General features: G+C 41.5%; 1 protein-coding gene across 8 annotated transcripts in view; it reads left to right on the top strand.

Annotated features, from left to right (window-relative positions):
* The window catches only part of epha8 (eph receptor A8), a 411,677-nt gene that overhangs the window by 213,332 nt on the left and 185,199 nt on the right, over positions 1-13,146 (top strand). For 7 of the 8 annotated variants that reach the window (XM_070549062.1, XM_070549064.1, XM_070549063.1 and 4 more), the window contains one exon: positions 10,058-10,213. The exons of the other annotated variant lie outside the window; for it this stretch is intronic. In XM_070549062.1, coding sequence (XP_070405163.1) covers positions 10,058-10,213 — 156 coding nt within the window. The remainder of the gene's footprint in view (positions 1-10,057; positions 10,214-13,146) is intronic. 8 annotated transcript variants of the gene reach the window in all.

The raw sequence follows: 13,146 nt of genomic DNA, 5'->3' as shown, positions 1-13,146 counted from the left end.
AAGCCATGTATTCTGCTTCGCATGTGGAGAAAGCCACAGTGGATTGTTTCTTTGACTTCCAGGAAATAACAGGCCCACTCTGAGACAAAGTAAAACAGTAGCCAGTGACGCTGCGCCTGTCATTCTGGTCTGCTCCCCTGTCCGCATCACTTTAGGCCTCAAGTTTCAGATTGACCTTAGGTTCCTGTTTTCTGAAACACAGTTCCTGGTCCACAGTGCCTTTTAAATACCTCAGCACATGTTTAGCTGCAACCCAATGTTGTTGTTTCGGTTCAGACAGATATTGTGATAATTTACCGACAACGTAACTTAGATCTGGTCGAGTACATGTCATTAGGTAAATTAAACTGCCAACCACTTCTCGATACATTTTTGAGTCAGCAGTTCACCCTCACTGTCAAACTTTATCTTCATTTCACATGGTGTTGACCTTGGCTTGCAATCAGTCATGTGAAATCTTTCCAAAATCTTGGTAATGCATCTCTTTTGGTTCATTTTTATTTCTCCTTGTTTCTGGGTAAAGTCAATGCCGAGGAAATGCCTCAGTTTTCCTAGATCTTTCATTTTGAATTCTGCTCCCAGCATTTCCTTCACACTTTTGAGGATTTGACAATCACTTGCTGCAATAATAAGATCATCAACCCAAACTATCAATATGACCTCTTCATAACCATTCCGTCTACTGTAAACACAGAAATCTGCCGTATTTTGGACAAAACCATTTTCAACAAGAAAATTATGAAGCATTTTATTCCAATTTCGTCCTGACTGCTTCAGACCATACAATGATTTGTTGAGCTTGCACACCAATTGCTCTCCTGTCCTAGACTTGACCTCAAATCCTTCAGGTTGTTCCACATAAACCTCACAGTCTATGGGGGCATGCAGATATGCAGTTTTGACATCTATCTGATGAAGATCTAAATCATACTGAGCTGCGAGCTGCATCAAAACGCGTAATGACGTCATATCAGCAGTGGGTGAGAAGGTCTCATTATAATCAGTACCAAACACTTGATTATAACCTTTTGCCACAAATCTGGCCTTGTATGTTGTCTCAACAGGATTTTCTTTAACAGTATAAACCCATCTACCCCCCACTGTTTGTTTACCTTCAGGTAGGGGCGTTAACGTGTACGTGTCGTTCTGTAAAAGAGAATCGATTTCATCTTTCATAGCCCTAGCCCACTGTTCTGATTTTGAAGAGCTCAATGCCTCCTGTAGTGTCTTAGGGACATCACATGCCACACGAGAACAATAATCCACATTCATCACATGATCTTCAGACTTTGCTTGATAATCACAGTCAGTGTAAAACTGAGGTGGTCTTCTCTCTCTCTTTGGATAACGAGCAATGTCACAACCCTCACTTTCACCTTTAATGCTGACGTTGGAATCACACATCTCTGTTTTCATCTCTTGGGGGACTACATCGGTCACATCAGGTGTTGGAACTGTCTCCGCTCCACTCCTATGTTGCAAATGTTCATACCTGTCTTCGTTTGTCTGAGTGTTACATTCCTTTGTTTGTTTTGACACAAACTTCACCAACCGGTTCCTCGATACTTTACCAGTGTCTGGGAAGAAAACCAAAAATGCAGGGCTGTTTTTGTCGTAGCCTACAAACACGCCCTTTTCACATCGTGGGTCCAACTTTCTTTTATCTTGTTCGTAAACAAAACACTCTGAGCCAAATGCTCTCATTTTAGACAGGTCTGGTGTTTTCCCAGTTAGCAGGTAGTATGGAGTCTGTCCAAGATGTCTGTTATAGCACCTATTTCTGATTATAGCAGCAGTCTGTACTGCATATGTCCACAACTCTTTAGGTAGCTTACTCTCAATCAGCATGCATCTTGCCATCTCAAACAAGGTCCTCCATGCTCTTTCTGCAGTCCCATTCTGATGGGGTGAGTAAGGAGCTGAGGTTTCATGTCTGATGGCATTCTTGCTGAGCAGTGATTGAAACACCGAAGATGTAAATTCTGTTCCATTATCGGATCTTATGCATTTGATTTTTCCATAAGGGGCAACATCAAGAGTCAAGAGTCAAGAGTCATTTATTGTCATATTCTCCACATGTGCAGGACATACAGAGAAACGAAATTCATTTTCAGCACACACAATTCAAAGATCAGACATACGTGGGTAAGACACATAACAAGAATTGGTGACTGCGGTCATTCGCAACATGAGTCGCGCTACCTTAATAGTTAGATGAAAAGGGTGTTACATGAGGAAAGTTCAGGGAGGGGAAAAAAAGGCATTAACAGGGTTACACCAGCAGGGTGTAGCACTCCAATGCAAAAAAACACCCGACATGGAAGCACAGACAGCACGTGTACAACATCAGAGTCCAATGGGGAGGTGGGGGTGGGCGGGATCCTGAAGCCTCCAATGGGAGCTGCCACTGGCAGCTGCAGAACAACAGGTGGGAGGGAGAGATAAGGAACAGAGAGCACATTGAGGTCCCTGCAGATATAGCCTGAAGGGAGAGGGTGAAGGTCGGGACACAGCATCTGTCGGCATTCCTCCTTTTGTGGGGGTGTGTTGAGGCAGCCTTGAGAGGCTGCTATGGCGTCAGATAAGGATAAACATAACTTAAAAGTCATCATCAGCAATGAATCTCTCAGTGGCTTTAACAGTATCACTCTTAGCCTTAAGAAAATAAGTGAACATGGCTCCTGAATAGTCATCTGTGAATACAACAGCAAATCTGAATCCATCTTTACCTGCTGGCTCTATCGGCCCAGCCAGGTCAGTGTGAACAAGTTCAAGCACTTCTTTAGCCTTCTCGTCTAGATTTGTATTTCTACTTTGTGCAAACTTTCCGTTTATACACACTTCACATTTCTGATCAGCTTTCTTGCTTTCCCCTTTTATTTTCATACCTTTTGTGACGTTTTCTAATTTCAGTATGTTGTCATAATTACAGTGACCCAATATTGTATGCCACGTCTGAACATCATAACACACATTGCATTTATCAACTTTACTTTGCAGAGTACTTAGATAGAATATCTAAGTACTCATACCTATTACTGACCCTTGTGGAACTCCACAACTTATTTCTCTGAATCCAGATTTTATATCTTTAATTTTTACACGCTGTTGTCTGTCTTTTAAGTAACTCTCTATCCGGGACTTCGCTATACCTCGTAGGCCATAATTCTCCATCTTTTTCAATAATCTCCTGTGGTCAATGGTGTCAAAAGCCTTCTTTAAATCTACAAATATGCTAATAGAGAGTTCTTCCTTTTCACTTGCTTGTGCTATTTCTTCTACCGTCTGCATTATTGCACAGGTAGTGGTTCTGTTTTTCCTAAATCCATATTGACTGTCACTTAATAATTTATTTTTAGTAAAATATACGTCTAGCTGGTTCACAAATAATTCATCTAGTATTTTTGAAAATTGTGGAATAATTGCTATTGGCCTATAGTTTTCCATAGAATGCTTACCTCCAGTTTTAAATATGGGGATCACTTTTGTTATCTTCATAGTTTTAGGAAAATGACCTTTAGTGATAGGTCATATATCTATATATATATATATATATGTCAATGGTCTCACAATAGAGAATATATCTTCTTTTATAATTCCCATATCAATTTCATTTACATCTGTGGATTTTTTGTTTTTAAATTTTTTTTACTGTATTTACAACGTCAGTCTCACTTATCCCATGTAGAATCATTGAGTTGATATTACTATTTATCAGATTATTAAAAGTATCTGCATCAGGTGGGACTGCTATCTCATTTGCTAATGAGGGGCCAACGCTTTCAAAAAAATTGTTAAATTCTTCCACTATATTTATTAGATCATTTTCTTTATGATTTGAACTATTTAGAAAGTAGTTTGGCCATTCCAAAGTTGTCATCCTTTTTTGAATTATATTATTTAATATTTTCCACGTCCTACGAGTATCGTTTCTGTTTTTATCTAAAATTTCATCATAATATTGCTTCTTTCTGATCCTAATCGCTGTAGATAATTTATTCTAATATTTTTTGTAATTGTCTTCATTTTCACTTGTCCTATATTTGATGAATTTTTCATATAATACCATTTTCTTTTTACATGCCTTTAACAGACCTGTCATCCACAGCTTTCTTTTATAATTTTTCTTTGTCTTATATTGTCTAATAGGGAAATTTTTATTATATACCTCTAAGAATATTGACAGAAAGGTATCATATGCTTGGTTTGTATGGTCTACATACATCTGATCCCAATTGTAATTCAAAAGTTCTGCTTTGAATGCCTCAATTCTTTCTGCTGTCTTCCATCTCACCAATATAGTAGAATCATCATCCTCCTTATGTAGGGGTCTAAAAATGTCCATATTTGAAATTGTGAAAACAGGAAGGTGGTCGCTAATATCATTTATTAGCAAACCACTTGCTGATTGACAACAAACATTTGGAAATATATGATCAATTAATGTGGCACTATCTTTAGTTGTCCTGCTTGGCCTATCATCATAGGCCAGAGACCAAAATTAAACATCATATTCAAAAAATCTAAGGTTAACTTATGTTCCTCCCATTTGATCAAGTCAATATTAAAATCACCACAAACAAATACATGTTTCTCAGCACAAATCCTTTGCAATATATCAGCAGTATTCTGTATAAATGTTTCAACACAAGAACCTGGTGTTCCATACATGCAACTCAAAATAATTATTTTCCTTTTGGTGAAACTGATTTCTATTATTATACTCTCCATGATGTCATCAATAACTGTACTATCAATTACTTTACAGTCAATATGCTTCTGTACATAGAAGGCAACACCCCCACCTTTCTTATTATTCCTATTTACGTTTAACATATTATAACCCTCCAATTCAAGGCATGAATCTGTTTCATTTGTTAGCCAAGTCTCACTAATTGCAATAATTTGAAATCTAAATTTTAGTGACCTTAACAAATCTTTAATTTGAGTAAAATGTGTATGGAGACTTCTGCTGTTAAAATGTATGATAGAGAGTCCTTCTATTTTAAGTTTGCTTAACTCTTCTTCATAATAATATTCTGATTTCAATTTGCTTAGATTGTAAAAATTTACCTCTGGATCAATATTATTTTCAAAACCAAATAATTTCTGGTCAGATACATTTGACCCTTTTAGGCTTAATTTTGTCTGCATTCCTTAATATTCTGATTGTCATTTCCAGTTTTAGGTTTTCCAGTAAAACATGATCTTCATAACACTGAAGCACTTGGGCTACCTCATCCTCCCTTGTGGTGTCCTCCTCAGGGGCTTCATCCTCACGTTGTAAATGTTTAGCTGTAGTTCTTAGATGATTTGATGCCTTGTTTCCAGCCCAGTACTTTGTAGATCCATGTCTTTATAGACTTCTGTTCTTTGTTTCAGTCTTCCAGTCTTTTGATCCATGAGATTATTTTGTTGCATTGTCTCTATATTCATTTCCACACACCAGAAAATGTGTGATATCCTTTTTCTGTCCAGCTCCATTTCCAAGCTAGCTGTTTCTTCATGATGGTAATATGGTATCCCCTTCTTCAGAACCAAAGTGTTATGAATTTAAAAAAAAGGGTAGTGGAAACAACAAAAATGTAACCATATGCAACCATATGTTGTCCAGTTTTTAGCAAACAACGTTGTCATCTTTTTAGGCTTTTGTTCTTTATCTTCTTCATCTGTATTGCTCCATCTCCTGGAGGCTTCCAACCATAACCTCTTTTGCTAGTTCAGGTGATCCATTTAGCTTTACAAACACTCTTCCATTTCTCACCCATGTTGCTTGAATTTTCTTTTGTTTCATTAGTATCCGGCCAGTTCTGGCTATTTCAGCATTTTTTTGTCAAGTGTTTGTTTACATAAACACCAGAACCCTTTAGCTTTCTAGATGGACTCAATATATCAATCTTCTGCTTTCTGTTTACACGCTGTACCACAATTGATGACTTGTTTCTGTTATCCTTTCTTGGAATAGTGTAGCAAGCAGAGATCTGCCCTTTATTTAGATTAATCTTCTTAACGCTGAAGAACTGAACAACCTGTTCCTCCAGTGTGCGCAGCTCTTCAGGTGGTGCCTCCTCACCTTCTTGAGCTCCCGCTGTAGCTCTTGCATAACTGCGATGCTTTGTTACCAGCCCAGTGATGAGTATATCATTTGCTCGAGCATTTTGTTCCAAGTCATCAATTCTTTGTTCCATCCTCTCAATCTTCTGATCCTTCTGTTTGATTGAGGCCTTCAGTTCCTGTAGCTCCTCCATTAGGCCCATGAAGCTAGCCTGTTGTTTAGCAACCTTGCTAATTTCTTCAGACAAAAAGTTCAAGGATTTTTAATTTCGTCCAGCTCTTCTGCCAATTTTTTGGCTGTAGCCATCTTTTGCTGATCTTGTTTTTCTTTTACGTTGGATGTGCTACTACTAGTTTACCCGTTTAATTATAGATTCACTAGGATAAATACAATAAAGTTTATCTCTCACCAAATAGAATATTTACTAAGAAATCATAATGTAACCATAGAAACACTACTTGGTATTAGGGGCTGCATGACTTAATTTTATTTAAAGTCGACAGTCAAGTAATGAAAATCGAGTCGACTTTGAATAGTCGTTGATGATGTCATACACCTGAAGCGGGTTGGTTCGCTGGAGTTTTTGGCAATTAAAATTGCGCCTACATTTTCAAAGTTAAACACGTCTCTTAACAACGGTAGTTTCTGAATCTATATTGCTCTGCTTCAGCCACCCCCCCACCCCCCCACCCTCCCCCTGCGCAGCGGCCGCAAACTCACTGATGCGCCTGCAGCCTCTCGGAGTTCCTGCTGCTCTAAACATTAAAATAATTATTTCATTTTCTGTTCCTCACTTCTGATTACCTTCAATGGTGTCTGTTTGTTGCAACCAGCAGGTACAAAAACTAACTTGTTTTTATTTGACTATTTTTCTGTCCTGTCTGTTTATTATCTTCCTGCATCTCCTCTCAGTCCTAAAGAGAAACTGCTACCTGGGTTCATATATATTCACCTCATGAGTTACCTTTGAACTGCAGTTCTAAACGATCTACCGACCGCTAAAACAGCGGAGTGCTCGCCGGCCGCACCAGTGACGCTGTGAGGTGCTCCACAGCAGCGAAACAGGCACAAATAAAAGACAGAAAACATAAAAGGAAATGAGCCGACATAAACGGTCGCGTGTTAAATTAGTTTTTGAGGTGGCGACGCCTGATTTGATAATGTTACTGCGGCCGTGCTCAGGACGCAGATGTCTGGAGCGCGTCAACAATCAGAGCTTTGCATGCGCAAGCTGGTTAAGGTTAGGATGGGGGTGAGGGGAAGGTTAAATTGCAAGAGGGTAAAGGTCACAATTTGGTCAAATGTCCGTTTTATGGCGGGCGTCAGATACCGACGCTCTGGCACAGCGCGTTGCCCCCCGAGCGCAGGAGCTTGTCACCTGCTGTCTTTTCGAAGGACTGCATCTTGTCTGTCATTATCACGTAACAGCGACTAATCTATGAAAGCATAAAAAGTCACTACAGATCAGTGAAGTCGACTAGTCAACTAGTTGATACAACCCCTACTCGGTATATACATTACCGAGTAGGGGGTACTCGGTAATGTATATACCTCCGACACGAACGCCGGAGCAAAATCGGTCCCGTTGTAGTCAATCAGAGCAATTCCACTACTGCGGCCGTGCTCCGGCAGTGCGGCGCCGTGCGCCGCCCTCTGTTCCGGCGTCCGGCAAAAATAGAATCGATCCTATTTTTGCCGGACGCCGGAGCACCTCCGCAGTAAATGGACAGAAATCACAACCGTCCAACAGGAAAAGGAGCAAGCACAATTTCCGTTTTTCACAATAAATCGATAAACAAAAGGCGTTTTTTGTTTCATATGCACAGGTTTAACAACTTTTAACAACTATCAATGGCGGCTGAAGTTTAAATGCACAAAAATAAGCCACAAATACAGTTTCTACTATCAAAGCAGTCACCCTTTGTTGGTCCAAACCCTGCTGATCTCTCAACACAAATGAAGGGCAGATTAAACAGCTCATGCCGATGCTTCTCCCACACAACGGGTGTTTGGATCTAACTTCCGCGTTTATTGCTCGGACTGTATCGCAAGATCTTGAAAATCCCGCGCATGCTTGTTTGCCCACCTCAGGTCTCCGCACCGGAGTGGAGCCGTTGTAGAGCGGGTACCAAGAAAAATTTAGTTCGGAAGCGAGCGGCTGCGGAAGGCGGGGGCGGACCGGAGCCGAGGTAGTGGAATTTGGGGGAAACTCTGAAGTGCCTTTTTTTCCTCCACCTGAACCAATCCTCATGTAACCCTCTTATCTATATTAAGGTAGAGCGACTCGGGTTGCGAATGACCACAGTCACCAATTCTTGTCATGTGTCTTGCCCATGTATGTCTGATGTCTGTGTACTGAAACTGTAATTTCCCTCTGGGATTAATAAAGTATATATATATGTGTGTATATACACATATATATATATATATATATATATGTATATGTATATATACACATATATATATATATATATATATATATATATATATATGTATATGTATATATACATATATATATATATATATATATGTATATATATACATATATGTGTGTATATACACATATATGTATATATATATACATATACATATATATATATATGTATATATACATATACATATATATATATATATATATATATATATATATATATGTGTATATACACACATATATATATACTTTATTAATCCCAGAGGGAAATTACAGTTTCAGTACACAGACATCAGACATACATGGGCAAGACACATGACAATGTGTGTGTGTGTATATATGTTTATAATTTTTTTAATTTTCTTAAGACGAGTGAGTATTCAGTTGAATATACGCCTGAACTGGAGATGTTGGATGAGTTACTTTTGAAATCAGTTCATAGATTTAATATTATATCTTCAAGAAGTCAGTGCTATGTAACTGTAGATGTTGGTTTTAGTCTTACATAGAAAACTGAACCTAGTTTTATTGTTTTTCTCTAAATAAAAGGTCTATAGAGGAAGTATACATGCATATGTTTAATGTATATATTTACCCATAATAATTTTTAATGTGTCATGCCAGTCAGAAGTGGCTTCACCCTAAAGTGGGTTTCTTGTTCCTGCCTCGGCCTCAGTGGTGAGCATGCCGACTGCACACCTTGACACGAAGGTGACATTTTAGTAGGTGAGAAGTTTTAATGAGTAAATGCTGTCTCACAATGGAGATATTAACAGCAGGTGTGGTGTGGAAAAATCTGAACTTGCAACATTTTACAAAACCTAATAAAACGTTTGCTTGCACACCTCTGCAGAGTGAGTCTGGGTATACTTCATGTGCACTTTTCAGGTACAAGCATGGAAAGATTTCTTTCTTTTCACATGCAGCTAAAAATCTTCCAGCTGCTATTCAAGACCTCTTTTGAACCACCCCCGTGGCATGATTCTGCTCATGTTGTCTATCCATTTGTATTCTTTTATAAACCTTATAAAATTGGACAACACAGCAGTGCTCTATCACACAACTGCAAACATTTGGTCTGTAAGCAAGCACACATCGTTCTCTGGAGCCATAAATTAGCCTGTGCAGAAAAGCAAACGCAGGCCCGAGTTGGTGCGTTCCTGTGTGTATGAGGTTTATCTCTGCCCCATTTACCATTGCAGAAGCCTATTAACTGCCTGGAAAGAGAATATATTTATCAGAGCCCCCTCCATTATTAATGAGCACAGAGTTAAAAGTGAATATGTTTCAGAGGAGCTGAATGATGTCGAAGGTCTCACAGGGAGTATCAACAGTGCAACGCTTTTCAAGCCCAAATCTAAGCAGAAGAAAATATGACTTTCATCTCCCGCCTTACAAGGCTTGTAATTATAAGTTCAGCGAGGGGGGTGGGCTTTGTCCTAAAAGGAACATTTTGGAGTAGGTGACTTCGTTTTTAGAGGCTGAAGCTGTGCTATGAGAGTGTGATGCTTTTGCATGCCTGGAGTCATTATGTTGCTTATTGTTCCCGTTTCTTCTCCCTGTCTCTGCAGCGTGTGAGGTGGGTTTTTACAAGCCAGTAGCTGGTGATGGGCTGTGTGGAAAATGTCCTCAACACAGCCACTCAGAGACCAGAGCTGCCGTCTCCTGCCCCTGCGACTCCAACCACTATCGAGCAGCAGATGACCCTCCCGCAGCTTCATGCTCCCGTAAGCCTGAACAAAACGTTTAGCAGCTAATCTAACACCAGAGGCAGGATCACCCTTAAGACCTAAAGACAGAAGCACAAACGCTCTAGCTGACTACAGTGTGCAGCGCTTACCTTGGCCTGAAAAATCCAAAGTAAATGTTGGACTGCATCACAAATCGGAGTTATTTTGAACATTATTCTTTGTGAATATAGTTGGACAAGACAAGTGACATCAGGGTAGCCCTGGCTCCAGAACCATATTATGAGGGGGGCATGTGATGACCAAGCCCCCACAATGCGGCTCTAAAATTGGTCTCAACCCGGAAGTACCAAAAATTGCAGTTCCACCCTCATCCACTAGGGGCTGGTGTCAGAAGCGAGCAAATCCTCATTGACACACACACATACACACACACGCACACACGCACACACACACACACACACACACACACACACACACACACACACACACACACACACACACACACACACACACACCAGGCTACAACGCATAGGTCCCAGAAACCTAGCTTGAGCTCTAGTTTAATGATGAAATACGGATTTCTAATTTTTGTTAAAAACCACAGCAGCTGAGTTTGACATCAGTCTGGTCTGCTCCTGCTGGAGTCTGGGAGGTTTCTCACCATCTGTCTGCAGAAATTAGGCTGATACCAGCAAACACAAACACGAACAGCAGCAGATGACAAAGTCTCGCACTGTGTGAGAGCTGTCTGCTTGTAGCTGCAGGGCACAAAAGTCCTGGTGGGGCCAAGCCCCCACAATGCAGGTGAAAAATTGAAGCAAACACGGAAATTATATGAAGTGCAATTCCACCCTCATCCACTAGGGGCTGGTGTCAGAAGCGAGCAAATCCTCATTGACTCCCATATTAAAAATACCAATTTCACAGCAGAAATAAAGGACATGGATGTGGTGCGACCCCGGCAACAACCCTGGACCTGGACAGGCGGTGTCTCTTGGAAAGACAAAGGTGGAATCTCTGCTGGACGTGGATGCGGTGTGGCCTCTGGGACCACCGCTGGACATTGATGTGATGCACCCCCTGGGACCACCGCTGGACGTGGATGCGGTGTGGCCTCTGGGACCACCGCTGGACATTGATGTGATGCACCCCCTGGGACCACCACTGGACGTGGACGCGGTGCGCTTCCTGGGACCACCGCTGGACGTGGACGCGGTGCACCTCCTGGGACCACCACTGGACGTGGACGCGGTGCGCTTCCTGGGACCACCGCTGGACGTGGATGCGGTGCACCTCCTGGGACCACCGCTGGACGTGGACGCGGTGCGCTTCCTGGGACCTCCGCTGGATGTGGACTGAAGGGAGGGACTTGAGGCTTGAGCGGCGTGACTGCTAAACCTTGGATCTGTGAAGGCCATGAATTAGTAGAGGGTCTCCGGGACCGCCACTGTTGCATTGTCAGGAGCCCGCTGCGCAAGACGGCTGCAGCAGGCCTGGACGGTGGGGTGGAACCTCTGTGCGGCGGTGGCCTGATTGCCAGATGTGTTCCCAGAACGGTGACTCCTGTTCCTTTTCCAGCTCCATAAATGCAAGAAGCATGAGATACTAGGGGTTGCATGACTTAATTTTTTTAAAGTCGACAGTCAAGTAATGAAAATTGAGTCGACTTCGACTAGTCGTTGATGATGTCATACACCTGCAGCGGCAGTTGGCTAAACTGCTATGCGAGTACTGTGTCGTTGTCGGGTCTATGTTTTGGTCAGATTATTCTGTCATGACCAGAACTTGGAAGACCCATGATGACACCAAACAAAGTAAAAGTTCAATAAAAAGTATTTATTAGATGTAGCGTTACCAGAGGAGGGCGAGGCAGGAGACAGAGTCGGAGAGGAGGCGTGGGTCAAAACCAGATTGGGACAAGCAGGTACAGATAGCAGGCTGGAGATGTGGTAGTAGACAGGCGAGGGTCGTGGTGACAGGCAGAGTTCAAGGCAGGGGTCAGGCGTGAAGACGAGGTCCAGAGACTGTGAAGGCAAATTGCAAGGCTGGAAGATTTACTGGCAAAGAGTGTTCAATAATCTGGCAGGGGACTGGTGGCTAGCTGGTGAATATATAGCAGGGGAACAGGTGTGTGTAATGAGCTGATGACAGGGACAGGTGAGATGAATGAAGTGGCTGAGGGCTTGATGAGGAGGCAGCAGAGGCAGAGGAGGGTGAAAGACTGGGAGTCATGACACAAATCATATTTTTACCAAACACATCTGAACCTACCTGATATAAAAACAAGCACACAATAATTCATCAGTGTGTGCGCTGCAGCTGCATACAACGGTCTGTTCAGGGCAAAAAGAAAAACCAAACATTACTAAAAGGACTGAAAATCTAGCTTCCATTAGCTTAGCATGCTAACCAGAGTGAATCTCATCTATAAAGTTATTAATTTAATGCAAACACAGCTAATCTTTTTCAAAATACGCTCTAACAACACTTATATATCTGTGAGAGGTCCGACTGATATATTAACTAAAGGTTAAAATGACTTAGAAGTTAAGTGCAGAGCGGCTTCACAGTTCACCTACCTCCACCAGCTTTCATTACTGCTTTGGTGGAAGGGGCTGTGAACGCGCCTGAAGGACCCGTTGCATGCAGTTGCGCCTAACCACCAGTAGGTGGCTCTAAAAACACAAACAATCACTGCACATCACTTTTGGTGAAATTCACATTTTCATCTCTGTTACACCCACCCCTGCTGAATTTCAGCCAAAATTATTAAAGTGCAAACACCATCACCATGACACAAAACCTCACATTACTCAACGTGGGTGTACACAGTCCAACTTAAACAGTATCCTCTAAAGGATGAAGTGGCAAGGAAATGGCGCCCTGTTCCCTACCAGCTCCCGGAAGCAGGATGCAGCCTACATCCTACATAACCCACGACTAACACAAAAAGAAGCCCCTAAACCAGG

The sequence above is a fragment of the Nothobranchius furzeri genome, chromosome 3, assembly GCF_043380555.1.
Source record: "Nothobranchius furzeri strain GRZ-AD chromosome 3, NfurGRZ-RIMD1, whole genome shotgun sequence".
Taxonomy (NCBI): Eukaryota; Metazoa; Chordata; class Actinopteri; order Cyprinodontiformes; family Nothobranchiidae; genus Nothobranchius; species Nothobranchius furzeri.
Note: the sequence above shows the minus strand (reverse complement) of the source record. Positions and strands in the feature narration are given on the sequence as shown.